The following is a 17428-nucleotide window of genomic DNA, read 5'->3' as shown; positions in this document are numbered from 1 at the left end:
TTATCATGTGGACATGGGAACAGCATACATCTCTGTCACAGAGTTTCGTGTCTCTTCATTCTGATTTGCCACCTTGACACCATTTTTTCTGCAGCAGCACCTAGATCTATTCTCCACTGAAGTATTTTCTTTTGTGAGGATGCAATGTAAAATTAGTCTTTATTGTAGCCAAATGATGTATGCTGGTGTATCTGAGAAAGATATAACTGTTAAGTTGCTCAAGCATGGTAATGTGGAGGCTGGTAGCTATGTTCCTAGAAACTAGTCATGCTCCTGCTTGTCTTCTAGCCTCACCCAAAAAGTTGAAAGGTATATTGCTTACCATTACCCACCAGTAACAGCTGATGAGTTATTCTTGGCTTATGAGGTTGGAACCATTTTACATATCTCCCAGGAATCAATTGACTCTTTATTATGATGAATGATAAAAAACTATTTCAAGACCTCATCAAGTCTTCACAAATTCTCTCAGTTCTTTTCTTTGGACCACATGTGCAGCAGCTCCCACATAGTGACTCACAAAGGGGCTGCCTGGATGCATGCTGACTTACTACGAAACCACTAAAGGGTGACATACATTGTTTGAAATTAAATCTGGACACATAAGTGACACTGCTAACCCCAGGGAATACTGTGGATATTGCTTTCCCCTGTGATTTTCCATCTGAGATGATCTGAAATGATGCTTTGTCTTATCCACCAGGTATGGAACAAGAGACTAGGGGGGATCAGGAAATACTGCTTTGGGTGCTGATGGCAGTAATGTCTCCCAGGTAGTGTATGAGCATTCCTTTTGCTAGAATGTGCATCTACACTGCACTTCTTATCAAAGAGTACTGATAATTTCTTCCTGTTGGACAGAGATCCACCTTCAGCAAGAATGATGGAAGTGTAGGCTGTTTATTGTCAGATATATCTTGAAAAGTAACAGCTCTGGGATGCATCCATGCAGACCAGCAGAGTGGGGATCCAGAGTGCGCCTACAATAGAAGGATGTTAGAGATTACCCACCTAAGAGCCGCTGTGTTTGGTCTCAGCCAAATGCCAGACATAGTCAGTGTATATTAATCTCATCTGGATGGGTACAACAAGGCATTCTTCTTAATGCACAGATTATTACAAAATGCAAGATGCATGCCATAGTTAAACATGGCAGTAAGTCACTTGATGGAATAGCAGGGAACTTCTTGAGACAACAGTATGTTAAACAGTTGGTCGAACAGAGCAGTTCCCACCCATCTGAGGAAGGAATGTTTGCATGTCCATGGGAGTGAGGAAGTCCTTATTTTAATGAAGGCAGATGGCCAAACTGTCTCTTGGACAAGGAAAGAGTACTCTAAGATTCACAGTGAAAGATGAAATCAGCCTGAACCCTTTTCAAATAGCCTGACAAGGAGACTTCCAGAGCCAAAAAGTTTCCCAAAGCTCCCTGCTGAGTGTGTTTAGATGCACACTTTCCTGTGAAGGGCTCTCCTTAACTAGATACAACAACATATCATAGATGCAGAAAGGTATAAGGTATTCTTGGGGAAAGAAGCTGTGTATCTCCCTGCAAGAAGAGGATAGCGTTTCAGAGTGGTAAGGAAATGAAACAGAACTTTCTGGGTTATTTTTAGTTTGAGTCTCATTGGGTGTTTCCTTCCATTTTCAAGTGTAGAATCTAGGCCTTGATTGGAACCACCTTTTCAAATCAAGGGTGTCTTCTCCAGGCACTGAAGCACCAAAATTATCTGAAGTTACCATACAGTTTGTTTCCAGCTTTGTAACAGTGGCTTGTACCTTTATGTACTTTTGTTTTTTCCTACCTTAAATCTTCAAATCCACAAAGGGATTTCTGTATCTCAGACTTAGTCTAAACTCAGCTTGATGAGGGAGCAAATGGTTTTGAAGAAAAGATGACAGGCTATTCTCATGGCTTACAACAGGTGTGTTTGGCTGCTGTGAAGACTCAGTGTATTTTTTCCTCTATTTTAAATAACTTAGAATATTCCTCCTACCAAGGCATTTCTTTGTTATTTGCTCTGTGCCTCTCCTACCCACTGGTGTAAGCCTACCCACTGCTAAGTCAGGCAGTGAAGCTGAAACGGAGGGAATAAGTTATTTAATTCCGCTAATTCATACAGAAATTTCAGAGGATAAACTAATAATAACTAGAAAAAGCAAACAGCTGTTTGGTGGGAGGACTAGGAGATGCTAGTGTGCTTTCACAGGTAATGATATGGGGGAAAGTAGCCAGAAAGTGAGTGGAAGAAAAAGCAAACTCCATGTCAGAGCACCCAGGAACATCCTTAGCTCTCCTTGTCTGGAGCCCTGCTCACAGTTTGTTTGGGGTCTGCCTTTCCTGTGTTCCATATGTGCCCTGGGGAGCCTGTCCAGCTGCTTCCATCCAATGCAGCTGGTCAGCCTCTGCCTACAGGATGCTGGTATGGAACCTGTCTCTAATCCCACTTCTGACAGAGTTCAGAGTTACCCCAACATGGCCTTCCACAAAACATCTAAATGCTAGTGTTAGAAAGTGGTGGCTTTTTTTTTAACTTGTTGCATTTTTCTTGAAAAGTGCTCTACTTGGTGTTCTGTAGTATGAAGCCCACAAAGATCTCAAAGCTTCTGCTTCATTTTATATGTGTAACATATCCCTTATGCATTATTATCATGCACATGCCCTTTTTATACCCTGTCTTTTGTATACCTCTCATGCATGAGGTAGAAGACAGTCACTTAACTCAGCCATCTGCTAACTATATGTGGAAGGTCCAGGCATAGGGTTCTGTTAATTTAACTACTGTATTTGGATATCCCTGCAGTGACAGACATGTCCTTTTGCAGCACTCCAGATATCATACATGCCCAACCATTTGCCCTGTCAGATAATATTCCAGAATGGCTTAGGCTGGGGCTGTTCACCAAATTCAGGGTTGTGGCTGAGCCCTGGGATGGGTGGGAGCACAACACAGCTTCTGCCACAGGCTTGCCGTGGTGTGGAGCTGCAGGGCAAACCATCACCTCACAGAAGGTGAGCACTGGCAGAAGCAGGCTTTCTTGGCAAGGTCACAGCCATTTTAGCACTTCCATCACCAGCAAGAAGTAATTTGATGAGGTGAGCACCTTCTCAGATGGAAGGATTTTGGCTGAACATCTCTGCAGCCTCCATGCAGGGCAAAGACCCCACATGTAGCAGGGCAGCTCTGTTACAGGACGTCAAGTCTTAAAAACAGCAAGGGCAATTTGAAAGCTAGCTGGTGGGAAAGTAAAGTAAACAGAAGAAAAACATTGTGAAATTACTATAAAGATGCTGCAGAACTGCTGGGAGAATATTCAGAAGAGTGGTTCTCAATGGCCCCTTGTCAAGGGAAGTTTGCACTGAAGGAAATCCTGCAGGGACTTCCCTAGGCTTTGTTCTAGTCAGTTTTGCCATTAATGAATGGCATGTTGACATTGAAAGTACTTATTCAAATGTTAACTTTAAATGAAGATGGGAGAGAACATTGTGTACTGCGCAAAACAAACTCAGAATTCAGAATCATCCTGCCAAGAGGGTAAGAAGCTGCTCAGTAAAGAATGGAGATTTCATTGTAACTAAGTGACAGAGACAGGCAGTGGAGCACTTTACAGATGAAGATGTAGAAGCTTTGGAGGATCTGAATCTGAGTTCTGGCCAGCTGGTTTGTGCTGTTATAAAAACATCCAGTATTTTCCATCGCATAAATAGGAGTGCTGTCTGTGAGTCATGAAGTAATCTTTCAACTTTATCCAGAAATTATAAAGCCTCCGCTGGAATGTTTTATCTTGTTTGGGCTCTACACTTCAGGAAACTTGTAAGCAGGCTGGATAAAGCCCAGAAGAAAGTAGTAAAAAAGATGGAAGATGTGGAAAGCATGGCCTGTGGGCACACGTTAAGAGGTTGGGTCTGACTGCCCAGCAGCCCCTCTATCCAACTTAGTTTTATATCTTTTTCACACAATGTCATATGTTTTCTTGTTTGGGTCAGTTGTCCTGGTTCTGTTCCCTCCCAGTTCTTTGTTCCCACTGACAAGGCAGTTTGAGAATCTGAAACGTCATTGGCTCTGTGCAGCGCAGCAACAAGTGAAACTTGAATATGTCATCAACATTGTTTTACTCCTAAGGCCAAAGCATGGCATCATATCAGGCAAGATTAAGAAAATCAACTGAATTTCTCAGCTGAAACCAGGACAGTAGGTCAGGGAGCAAAAGCTGTATAAGTTTTGGTGCGGTGGAGCTCTGGGCTGCTCCCCTGCCTGAACACTTTGTGTAGTTCTGCTTCTTCCTCCTGAAAATACAGACATGTTGGATGACCAGTCCAGTCTGACAAATTGCCTTTCCAAATATTCCTTGCATGTCTGCTACACCAGTGAGCAGTCACCACTTGCTTCCTTTCTCATGCTAAGTAGAGGGTAGTTTTTAAGATTAACCAGGTTTTATTTCTCATTACAGCTCAAGCTATTCAGATATGGCAACTCAAGATAGTAATTAATTTTAGTAATTAATTTACAAATATCTCCCATGCATCCATGTCAGGGCTGTAAGACTTCCTTCTGTTCACAGAGCTCCTTCACAGTCCAGAGAGTGACAAAAACTTCTAATTATTCCTTCCACTAGTTGACTAAACAGAATAATTATCATGTGACTGATAAAGGAGAACAGCAGTTTTCAGTGTTGGTCTGCCAGTGCTACATTACACTCTCATAGAGGTTTTAGCTTTTTGCTCTCATGAAGATTGGATGGGATATAAAGTATTGAATGATACTGAACATATTCCTAAAAGGAGTGACTATTGTTTTACCACAGGACTACAGCTAGTCTTCAGATTTTCCAGAATCAAAATCTGTATTTGATACTCCAGTTCATGCAGATGTTTTGGCTGTGTCAAATAGTATGCTATCTCTAAGTCTTCTCTTTGTGGTTGTGGAAAAACATAATTTTTCCCTACATGTGTTCACTTCTAATAATGACTAAGGAGCAGAGAAATTTGTAGTGTTGCAATTTCATCTTGGCAGATGTGGTAGTTGTGTCTTGCAGTAGGTGGCAGCACAGCAGTACAGTCCTCGTTTAGGGTCATTCTACTTGTGCTTATGCAGCCGCAATATCACTATTACTGCATGCACAGGAAGGGATTTTCTTTTCTCTCAGCATTCAAAAGAAGAGAGGTCTAAAACATTCTTGTTCTTATCGTTTCCTGTCCAATAAAATGTTCGTATTTTATACACTTCTATAGATTTTTTTAATTATTATATTTCAATGTGCATTGCTCTACAATCAGTTTCTGTATTTTGAAAAAGTCCTGTAGTTTGAAAATTCTTAGTGCTTTGGATTACTTTCACAACTATGCTAACTGCTGAGCAGTGGGTTTTTATATACAAAATTTCTGCCTTCAAGTTATGCATCTGGAGTTTTTGTGTGGCAGAAGACCAGCTCCACAACAGCCAGCAGGCAAAGCAGAGTCTACTCACTAGAAGCAGCTGGGAATTCTGACCAATTAATTATGTTTCAAATTTATTTGTTAGGTTTAAGTCAATTCCTCTGTAGAGTCTCAAAAATGCTAAAGCTATGCTTGCATAAAATATGTATGAAAGTAACTGAAGTAACTTTTTACTGCTAATGCCCAAGTCAGTTAATGAAAACTGACTGTGGATTGCACTTTGGCATTGCAAGAGTGGACAACACAATTCCTCTGTACAGAGTTGCTCCTAAACCTCCAAGAACTGGTCTTCAAGTCAACTCATTACAACATTCAGTAAAGAAGTATTTATATTAGAAAAAATAACTAATAATGTGAGAAGCATATTCTATTCATTTTCAATGCAATAATCATAAATCATATTTTACCTATTTAACTACACAGAGGCATGTTTTAAACAAAGATGACTCTGAAAAGACAACTCTTAACACTTTATTTTCCTTCTGTTCAGTTAACACATTCCAATCCTGCCTCATTGGCTGAGAGTAAAATTCATTAATTTGCTACCCAATTCACAAAAAGCTGAGCATAATTTAAGTATTTCCTCACTGATTCATCAAAGCTTCCAGTTCACTAGGCTTTGCATTTGCAAGAGAAAAAAATAGTCAAAATATTTTGATTTGCAGGCAAAATAAGAAGAGAGGGGCAGAGCAAGCAGCAGAGTGTGTATCTCTGGGGATGTGAGCACCATAGGTTTGAGGGTATAGCACCTTCCCCCTTCTGGGCTCTGCAGTTCCTGAAATGAGGAATTTGAGACCCCTTTCTCTGAAATGAGGAGCCTGAAGCAGCACTTAAGTAAATGTTTGTCTGTATGTATGTGCATGAATGTGTATATGAAAAGAGATAAAACAGTGCTTTCTCAATTCTCTTAGCCTCTCGTACCCAAGAATCATAGAATGGCTTAGAACGGAGGGGACCTTAAAGATCATGTTATTCCAACACCCCTGTCATGGGATAGGGTTTTTAACCACCAGATAAGGCTGCCCAGGATCCCATCCAACCCAGCCTTGGATTCCTCCAGAGATAGAGCGCCCACAACCTCTCTGAGCATCCTGTGCCAGTGCCTCACCACACTGAGTAAAAAACTTCTTTCTAACATCTAACCTAAATATCCCCTCTTTCAGCTTAAAGCCATTCCTCCTTGTCCAATCACTATCACATAGTGTAAAAAGTCAGTCTCCCTCCTGCTTCTATGCTCCACTCAAGTACTGGAAGGCTGCAGTGAAGTCTCACCAGAGCTTTTTATTTTCCAAACTAAGCAAACCCAACTGCCTCAACCTTTCTTCATAGGAGAGGTACTTCAGCCCTTCAAGTCATCTTTGTGGCCCTCCTCTGGACCCTCTCCAGTGTACTGAGGGTCAAGGCTTAGACACAGTACTCCAGATGGGCCCTCATAAGGGCAGAGCAGAGATGGACAGTCACCTCCCTCTTCATGCTGCCACCCCTCTGTTGATGCAGTCCAGGATACTGGTGGCCCTCTGGGCTGCAAGTGCACATCGCTGTCTTATGTCCAGCTTTTCAGCTGTCAGGACCCCCAAGTCCTCAGCAGAGCTGCTCTCAGTGAGTTCTTATCCCTGTCTGCACTTATATCTGAGACTGCTTTGAACCAGGTGCAACACCATGCACTCGGCCTTGTTAAACCTCATTAGGTTCTAGTGTGCCCACTTTTTGAGACTGCCCAAGTCCCTCTGGATGGCATCCCTTCTGTTGTGTCAACTGCACCACTCGGCTTGGTGTCATCAGCAAACTCATTGTGTGTACACTCGATTCCACTGTCAGTCAATGTTAATAAAGATACTGAAGAGCACTAGTCCTAAAACAGACCCCTGAGAGACACCACTCATTGCCAGTTTCCTCCTCAACATAAAGCCATTGATAACAAACTTCTGGTTATGACCATCCCACCAATTCTTTACCCACCTTATAGTCCAGCCTTCAAATTCATAGCTCTCCTATTTAAAGATACATTGTGAGACTGTATCTGGATGGGACTACAGGCTGAATGGGGCTTTGAGCAACCTGGTCCAGTGGGAGGTGCCCCTGCAGGGAGGTTGGAACCAGATGATCTTGAAGGTCCTTTCCAACCCAAACCATTCTATGATTCTATGACCATGTTAGAGGCCTTGCACAAGTCCAGGTAGACAACATCAGCTTCCCCTCCTTTGTCCGCCAGTGCTATTTTTCCATCCCAAGTGCTGTAAAGTCTTTTATGATTTTTTTTTATATTTTTTTATTTCCTAGTCACAACCTCATGTGACCCAGATTGAATGACCAAGAGTGGATAGCAGTCCTCCAGCTTTATCATATCTGGTATCCTCTTCCTGATATCCAAAATGAAGGCCTGTTGTCATCTGCCAACTCACATTCAAAATATTGAGAGAGATGCAGGATTTCAGGCTTTTTTTTTTTCAGTTTATGTTAGATGGCTCCTAGATGGGTTTTGGGAATCACAGTTTGAAATGAAGAGGTTGATACTTTGACTTGCTTATTTGTTTAGTTGATATTGCCTGGCAGACAACAGTATTTATTTTTGTTTGATGCCAACATATTTGTTCTATAGGAATGCTGGCTTGAGCTTTATAGCTGCTCTTTTAGAGAAGTTTCTGTTCTAATTCCACTATCTGCCATTTGCAACTTCAATGACGTTTTTCAATAAAATCCTCTGTGTTTAGCATGTGACCAATGATGATTTTCTGTTTGCTAAGAAAATGAGCAAAATGAGTAAACTAGAGGAGAAATGAGGGAAAGAGCAGCAGCAGTCTTTTGAATATCAAAAGTGGTGTTACATGCATTTGTTAAGGGACTCAAGTAGAATTTGCTAGGGCAACAGCCTTCTTTGAAGCGGGAAAAATGTGCTGTAGTCTGTATTCCTGTCACTGAAACTACATCTTTTGAGTCACAGCTATGTTCCACATGGAGGGACTTCCACATGCAGCTGTGGCCCTGCTTTCCTCAAGTGCCCCTGAGGAAGACCTGCACTGGAGGAAACCATGATGCTGTTGCTAGTTGCTGTGGAATGAGTCTGGGAAGGGAAGGCAGAGGGATAAGAGAGGAGATGAGGAGCACGAGGTGGCACAGACACCTCCTCATGGGGTGCAGCCTTGGAGCAGAAAGAGTGTTGGAGCTGTTTGTGTGTCACAGGCACATGATGCTTTTGGACTCAGTCACCCTTACACTGCTGTTTCCTTCCAACAGAGACAACCTGGGAGCGGCCAAGCAGTGTGCCTGGGACCCCAAAGAGCCCTGTGACAAAGCAGAGCCCAGCAGGTACTCTGTGTTGCCATTCCTGAGTGCTGCATTGGGTGAACTGCCTTCTCTACCAGTCAGCAAATCAAACAATAATGCTGTGTTTAGATGGGATTTGTATTTCATGTACACAGTCGTACAGCAGAGTAAATGTGGTTGGGGCTCTTCATTCCAGTCCATCCCACCACTCTCTGTTTCCAAACAGTTGGCATGCCCCATGTACCTGCTCAGGCTAAGGTGGTCGTCCTGGAACACAGAGGCTGACACGGGCTGCCAGGTCTGGGAAGCACATCTGCCTCCTGCTTCCTGCAGCCATGGGAGCAGCAGGTGCAGGGAATGTGGGCTGCCTGCAGCTGCACCCTGCACAGCACACGGGCATGAGGATTGTGTTAACATGGTAGCTGCAAGGCTGTCCAGTTTGCTTCTGGGGGAATCACTAAGCAGAATCAGCTAAAAAGCTGTAGAAATTGCACTAGAATAAAAAGGCCAGTTCTAACAACTGATTGTAAACAATGCAGTCTAGAGAATGTCTTCAGCCATTTTTTTTTGTGAAACTGATGCGGGTCTTTATTGACTGAGCTGAGTGGGAAGTATGCGTGAACACTCTGTATTTTGTTGTGACCACAGGATATGCAACATAGCTGTGTATCTACTTTTAATCCTACTTTGAGCATTATTGTTTGCTCATTATTTTCCAAACATAAAGCCCTACAGCTGTGTACATGCTACAAGGCATGCTTTCTTGCCATCAACAGGCCATTTCCATTAAACCCCTGCTTTTTACATACCCTGCTCCTTCAGGCACATCATTTTACCAAACTATGGGCTGCATGAACTGTTTGGCATTTTGGGGCCTCAGTTTTTGACTCTTACAGCTCACTCACTCCTTTCATAACTGCTGATACAAGCTTGCTGCAAAATGCTGAGGGCAGAATGGGCCCATGGGCTGAATTTCAGTAGAGTACATACACTGATATTCAATTACGTGACTTGATTTTAAAATGTGTAATTATAAATCTGTAACATGTGGCAAGTCTGCTCATTTCTTACAATGTGTCCTGACAGTGAATGGCTACCACACTTCTGGGACCCCAGTACACCAACTAGACTCTGCTCACATGAATCTCCGAAAAGCAAGTGGGGACCCTCAGGTAAGTTCTGGGGAATGAAGCCCAAGCAGTGCTATCCAGACATAAGTAGATGTCTGCTTAAGTAGCTTGCTAAAGCAGGATGTCGAGAGGCATTTTCTTTAAGAAACTATCACATCAATCAGATTCATTGCATTTAGAAAAGTCATTCTTTGTATTCTTCTGGTAAAACAATACAAAATACCAAAATACTTTTAGCTTTTTTGTCCCATAACTTCTTTCTGAAAATTCCTGGAGGCCACTTTAGTCACCATTAACAACCCTGCAAAATGTCCTACCATTTCAGTCTGAACTCCAAGCTTGTCTCTAGCAGTCCTCTCTAGACATGAACATCCACCCATACCTCATTCTTACTGTATTTTCTTGCAGCCTTTCCTCCCAAAGACATTATTCACAAAGAATTTGAGCAAAGCTGTTTTCTGAATTACTTCATCTGTGTCAGCGTGTCCTTTCACAGGCCCTCCTCTGTGCCTCTCACAGCCTGTGCCGCACCCATCATCACCTCGGGATAGTGTTCAAGATGCTGACTCAATGATAGTCTCCCTCATCCATTTGTCTAAATTTTCACTCAGTAATTCTGCACTGTTGATTGCACCACCTTTTGTCTACAGGAAAGTCTTCCCTGCAGATCTGTGAATGCAGATCAGGGCCCTCGTCTAGATTCTCCCATGAGATTCTTTGTTCCCTGCCAAAACAGCAACAGCTGAGCAGTGTTTCTGGGTTGTACTCCTGGTGAGTTGAGCTTCCCCAACTGCTCGCTGGGAAAAAGGGCTCAGGACTTTGGTTCTTTTTCATTTCTCTATCAGTAGCTAGGTTATTTTGCACAGCAGCTATTTGAACACTCCATATAAAATTTGTATTTAATGTGCAGTTACCATGCTGAACTGCATTGACTCAGTGTTCCTCTGAAGTCCTATTTCTTGGTCTAAATTTGGTGTTGTCTGCCTATTGTTTCACTTTGCTTTTAGATACCGTCTCTTACCACTTCTGGGCACTGCCCCTCAGTACTGTGCATTGTACCAGCAGTGTTCTTTCAGTTGAGCCTGTATTTCTGGGTTCCTTTCCCTACAGGTTCATGGCATTTCCTGCAACACAGTCTGTCATTTCAGGCTCCACATCCATCTGACCAACATCTCTCATTTAACTAACTTGCACTGTTTCCTCTCTGAGCAGCTTTCACAGGCTGGAGGCAGAGCATATAGGCACCAGCAGAAACTCAAAACCATTTTAAAAACCTCTGTAGCCATTGGTGGACACCTCAGTTCACCCACCTTCCTCATCTCCTTCAAAGAACCCACTTCAACTTGCAGGATCTGAGTTCCTTTAAAACAAGCAATTTAAATCCCTGTGCAACAAATCCCATTTTTTGAAGGTATCTACTTTGTATACCAGCAAGTCAGATTAACTGACTTCCCTAGAACTTTATTTCTAATCTTTTGTTTTTATGGTGCTGAGTCTGATTCAGGTAAACCTTTTACACTCAATTTGCACAAATTCACTTTAGAGATACCTTTAGGGTCCATTTCCATGCCCTTCTCAGCTCTGCTGAGCTGACTCAGCAACCCAGCTCACAGAAGTCTTGTTCATTGCTTCCTTCATTCACTTCAACAGCCTCCATCATACATTCTTCCCATTCCTCTTTAATCACCAGTTTTCCCAAACTCAAGTCCTGGCTTCATTCATGCCTCAAACCTGTGCTGGATCTGCAACGAGGTACTGCTGCCATTATTTCTGAGAGCAGCCTGTTTCCACGCCCACGTGGGACCCAGCTTTTCTTAGGAGCTGTCGATGCTTTTGCAGAAGAGTCCTTAGTAAGGAAAACGTCTGCCATGTGCTGCTCGTTGCAGGAGGGTTTTTTTTTTTTTTGTTTTTTTTTTTTTTTGTAGAGCTGTTCTCCACACCCCAGATTCTGGTTCAGCTGGGCACACTCCAGTCCCCATGTGTGGGCTGCTGTGTCCTGACTACCTCTGCACCTGCTCCCAGCAGCACAGCATTATTCTGTGGGACAGCCACATCCAGGTGTGCTCCAGGACCAGGTGGCAGCAGCCATCATGCAGGCAGATGCTGGGGAAAGCTCAGCCGCAGTTCCTGGGAACAGGTCAAGAGGAAACAGCTACAACGAAACTCAGAGCAGCGCCGTGCCGTGCCGGGCGCAGGACCAGGCCTTGATTACAGCTTTCTAGATAGCAGTGACATGCTGCCCACTCCGATGAATGGTCGCAAACAGAACGGCAGAACAGCAGCTGAAGCCTGCTCAGGGGCTGCAGCAAAGCCCCGGATGACTCAGAAGCGCTCACTCCAGACCGCCCCGGGTCACTCGCAGCCGCCGGGCACAGCACGGAGCTGTGGGACCAATGCTGGTGCAGCGCAGGCCTTGGCAGCCCTGCTGTCCGCCCTCGCAGGGAGCGGCGGGGGGGCGCGGTCCTCACCGCCGGCGACACCGCCTCCTGCCCCTCCCCGCGCCGATGGGCCATGGCGTCCGCTTAGCCCCGGCACGGCCTGTGCCCGCCATGCTGGGTTCCGAGCGCGCTCTTGACGATGCCATCCTTTTCTCTCCACAGACCCCGGGGTCGCCGGCGGCGCTGCGGAGGCAGAGCAAGGAGAGCAGCCTGACGGTGAGTCTGGCCGTGCGGCGCTCCCTGGAGGGCGGCGCAGCGGGTGGGGCGGGGGTTTGGGTTGGTGAGCGGTGCCGGGCGCGGTGGCCGCGCAAGACGGAGCGGTGCGGGAATGAGCGCCGCGTTACGAGAGCTGACTCCGGTGGGAGTAATTTTGCTCTGTTTAAACACTACTTCGGGGGCCCATAAAGGCTTCCGAATCTCCATTGCGAAGGATGGAACTCCATCCCCGAGACAGGCTCGCTGATCTTGGCGGGGTCCTTTCGGCTCGGTACGTTCTGTGCTGGCCGTCCCCCGCGGGGTTCTCAGTGCAGTTCCTGTCTGATTTCTCCCTTTGATTCTGGGGTTCTGGGATGAGCAGGAGGTGAGGAAGTACGCGAAAAGGGAGCTGCTGGCTGTGAGCCCTGACGGAACGCGCTCCTCTGTGACTCGCTGCCCGGCCCTTGTCCGCCAGGACACTCAGAGAAGCAGCAAAGGGTGAGAAACAGATTAACGATGGGGGTCACTGCCCTACCAGAGCAACTTTTGTCTTCTCCTCAAAGAGACATCAAAAGATGTTTTTTCTGTGCCACAGTGTCCAGTTGAAGATTTCTGATAAAGGCAGAGATTTTAGGTACAAGTATAAAGAGATTATTATATTTGCTTTGAATAATATATAGCTGATTCAGTTGAGGTATTCGCAGCGTCAAGTTTACAAACACTGTCAAATTCCACAAGACTGGTTATCTCATCTGGAACACAGCTTACAATTCTGGACTCCTTAGTACAGGGCCAGTGTTCGAAATTGGGAAGGAAATCAAAATAAATTAATGGAAGTGACTGGGCATGCTGTGATCTATTGAAAAGGAAATAAATAAGATAGACAAATTGCAGTTGTAGAAGGAATAAAGGTGTATGCTCTACCTACACTGCTCCCTGTCTGGGTGTGGGGCAGGATGGCAGCAGGTTGTCTGGGTAGCCCAGGGGGTGCAGACATGGTCTGAGCATGCTGCATAGAGCAGCATGTAGGCAAGCGCACCTGTGTTTGTGAAAGACTCACTTCGTACCAGGTAAGAACTCAGGCTGTTAATTGGGAATGCTTTTCCATGTCATATTTGCTGACCTGTGTACTGTCTGGTAGCATATGCAAAGTTGTGAAGTGTTGTGTGTTATGCAAGGGTCACTTTGTGCCTTTCTCCAACAGAAATACAGAGCTTTCAAGCACAGTGCGTCAGACAGGCCAAGCCAAGCTAATTTAACAGCCGCTTCCTTCAAGCCACTGCCTGTGACAAGGAAGCATTATGAAAAATAACGTTCTCAGATGGAGTGTGAAACTGTAAAGCAATGTGAATTCCCTCTCAGCACACTGCTCCACCCTCCCAGTGGTTTCATTTGTTCAGTGCTTCTTCAGCTGGCATTGGGATGCTCTGGTTAACAGGGCTGCAGGGCATGTTCTTAGCTTGCTATTGAATGGCTTTCCTTGGGCTGCAGCAGTGCTCAAGCAGAACGTCTTGCAAAGCAGAGTTTTGTCATTAATTTTAGAGCTTTCAGTCTGGCAGACCTCCACTCAAACAGAAAGCCAGTAATAGGTAAGCTGCAAAGTTTGGGTCGTGACCCCTAGTCAGCAGCCACAGCCCAGCAGTCTGTTTCACTGCTTTCTGCAGGGGAATGGGACTACTTGTTACTGTCTTCATAGGAATGGAAGTGCATTCTCTACATCCAAAGAGTGTGAACTTACTATTTCTTCTGAAAATCCTGAAGGCAGGTGTGAGCTGGAGTATGTGTCCCACAGGAAGAAGTTGTTTTCAGTAAATGAGTGTTAGCAGCACTAGGAGTCTGTTTTCCCTGAAAAGGAAACCCTGATGGGTTATATCATAGGCTGTTACAAATCTGCCATTGGCACAAATTTTTGTTGCTCATAAGGAAGCAGAAGTGCAGGACTGTGGTCCACATTGATTTTGCAGTGAGTTTGAAGGTGCAGTTACCGGTTATAGCATGGATGGTTTGCTGTCTGATTTCTGAAGAGATGTCCCTCTGGACAGCAGTTTTATCTGTGGAAGCTGAAGCAGTTGGTGAGAAAAGGTGCAGTGTGATATTTTATACAAGGGAGAATAAAATGGTATTTCATTTGAAGAGAAAGAAACCTTCAGAGCGTGACTGATACAGTGATTTCTGAGTGTGGATTTCTTTGTATAGAATGTTTTAGTGCTTAATGAAGGTAAGATACAACATGGAAAATGATGGCATTTATATTGCTTATGTTGGACACCTAAATGAACATGTGCTGCATATGGGAAGAGGGGGCAGCCTGCATTCAGTAGCTTAACGTTTTGTGCTCTCACGCTTTGCATCTGACAAAAAGAAATCAATGCAGTGCAAGGCTGCCCATTCAGCAGTGTTCTCTCTTCTGCCCCAGGGTTGTGACAGCATGGCAGAAACTATCAGAAATCCACTGCTTTGGTGCACACTGAGCAAATTGTCTCTAGACATTTCTACAGATAGATGAATAAAAAGCTTCCTAAACACTTCTGGCAGATCCTAGCATTAGAAATACGAAGTGGATGAGTTTTCTTTGTTAAGATTCAGAGCTTCAGTTGGATTTTCTCCCTTCCTGTTGCAGTGCAGCTGTGACATCACTGACAGTGCACCAGGTGCAGATTTGTGATGTTGAAGTTACCTAGACAACAGCCTAGGCATTCCTGGGCTTCCAGGCCTGGGTAGAGTTAAAGCTGCCCAAGTCTTTTGTGCTAAGCTTTTCAGAGGTGTCAGCCATCCTCCCAGTTTGTCTGTTTTGTCCAAACAGCCCCATTTGAAAGGTGTTCTTTGCAGAGTTGACTGTTGTAGTTTTTGTGTTCAGGTATTAATAGAGATTGTAAAGCAAATACAATTGTTAAGCAAGGTGGCAAAGTTGTGTTGTTTTTAAGGTGCTGTGAATGTGCATAATTTGAAAAGAGCAAGTATGTAGTTGCTTCACTCAAACACAGCAGAACACAGCTCACCCCATCTGCTTGCTTACTTATGTAGCATTTTATGTAATAAATATGTAATTGATTATCTAAACCTTGATCAAATTATTCTTGTTTTATTAATGTTGCTTGGCATTGTCTCGATTACCAGAGGCTTCTGGTAGCCACTTAAGAGCATGCAGAGGACTTTGAAGTCTGTGGAATAAATGTGCTCGATGAGCACAACTGAGTGTCTTGTGCATGCTGCCCTTCTGCGTATCCTGCAAACTCACCCATGTCCCTGTGACATTTTGTCCGTATATCTTTTGCATCTCAGACATAATAATTAAACAGCTCATTTTGCCATCACTTCCAATTCACTTGTGAAGTATGAGCTGGAATGTTTGGCTGTGAAGACTGCAGCTTCTTTTGCTCATGATTAGTACACAGGCATAAGTGTTTTTGATCTGTTTCTTAATTGGATATAAAACAGACTTGTCAGAGAAAGATATCGAATAGAGTTGCTTGTCTGCTCCTTGCCCCCCTGGCTTTGTTGTCATCATGTTTGTCACTTGAAGGGCTTCCGTGTGCTTGGCTCTGACCTTGGCAATCCCGCAGGCGCCCAGACCTCTCAGACAGGTTTTATGAAGCCACCAGCATTCCATGGCTGCTACAAGGAGAGGCTGCTTTCTGCTTGTCTTTTTGCTTAGCTTATGTTTAGAGTACACCTTGCTGGTGTCTTTTCACTTAAGTTGCTTTGTTGCAAGCTGACAACAACCATTATTTTCATTAGTGAAGAGTCCACTTGAAGACTTAATGTTATGGTGAGGCTGATGATCATCTAGACTGTCATAGTGAAGTCCATGCAAACATAATGTGAGTCATAACACCTTGTTTTCTCTTAAAGCTCTGCAAGTCTGTCATTAGTTATGTCCTTTAACGTATATTTAATATACATATGGCAGTAATGACTGTAATAGGCCCTTCTGTATATTTTGGAAAGAGATTAGCACACTTGTTGTTTTTGTGCTGTGTGAATTTAGACTTTATGCCTTGACCCAGTGTCTGATACTTGATTAATGAGATCAGTGGTCCTTTGAGTAGGGAGCAGACATCACTCTTCATGCGGTTGATAAAGCTATTTAATGCCTAGGCTTTTAAACATCAGGATGCCAGTGCAAATGACTTTGACTCTATCTAGCATCAAGTAAACAGCCCATTGGCAGGATGAAGCTAGTGAACCAGTGTATTTTTTCAGCTATCTTTCATTTTAGAAGCAAGAAAAAGAACATTTCAGATTTGTAGGGAAAATGAGATACGAGGTATTCTATAAGCAGCTGGCAGAAGTTGTGCAATCACCAGCCCTTGTCCTCATGGGGGACCTCAACTTCCCTGACATTTGCTGGGAATACAACACAGCACAGAACAAGCAGTTTAAGAGAATTCTAGAGTGCATGGAAGATAACTTGCTTCTGTGACTGGTGAGAGAGCCTACCAGGGTAGCTGCCCTGCTAGATCTGCTGTTCATAAACAGAGAAGATCTGGTGGAATCCGTGGAGGTCAGGGGCTGTCTTGGACCATGAAATGGTAGAGTTCTTGATTCTTGGTGGAGCCAGGAGAGGAGACAGTAAAACTGCGTCCTTGGATTTCTGGAGGGTGCACTAAATGTTGTTCAGGAGAATTGTACGAGGGATCCCCTGTCTAGGAGAGTAAAGGGTTCTAGGAAGACTGGTCATTCTTCAAGAAGGACGGTTGGACTGTGGATGATCCTGTAGGTCTTTTCCAACCTTGTGATTCAGTGATTCTATGATATAGTACTTGTGCATGGCCTTGTCCTGTTCAGAAATTACACAGTGTTTCCTGTGCTGCTGAGAAACACCTAGAGGTTTTAGAAATATTTGGAAATTAAAATCCAACAGTTCTTTTTCAAGTAGAGGAAATGTAGGGAGATGAAAGGAAGAGTCATGTGTCTTCATAGAAAACTGTATTGTTTTAGTAGTACTTCTAGAGTTTCACATT

General features: G+C 44.0%; 1 protein-coding gene across 2 annotated transcripts in view; it reads left to right on the top strand.

Annotated features, from left to right (window-relative positions):
• Positions 1 to 17428, top strand: part of GAS7 (growth arrest specific 7) — a 103411-nt gene that overhangs the window by 46482 nt on the left and 39501 nt on the right. For both annotated transcript variants that reach the window (XM_065748622.1, XM_065748624.1), the window contains exons 3-5: positions 8672 to 8743; positions 9788 to 9873; positions 12432 to 12485. In XM_065748622.1, coding sequence (XP_065604694.1) covers positions 8672 to 8743; positions 9788 to 9873; positions 12432 to 12485 — 212 coding nt within the window. The remainder of the gene's footprint in view (positions 1 to 8671; positions 8744 to 9787; positions 9874 to 12431; positions 12486 to 17428) is intronic.

This window comes from Cyrtonyx montezumae, unplaced genomic scaffold (assembly GCF_038088225.1).
Source record: "Cyrtonyx montezumae isolate F1298 unplaced genomic scaffold, pur_monq_1.0 scaffold_50, whole genome shotgun sequence".
NCBI classification, from domain to species: domain Eukaryota; kingdom Metazoa; phylum Chordata; class Aves; order Galliformes; family Odontophoridae; genus Cyrtonyx; species Cyrtonyx montezumae.
The sequence above is the reverse complement of the archived record's forward strand: the minus strand, read 5'-3'. Positions and strand labels throughout refer to the sequence as shown.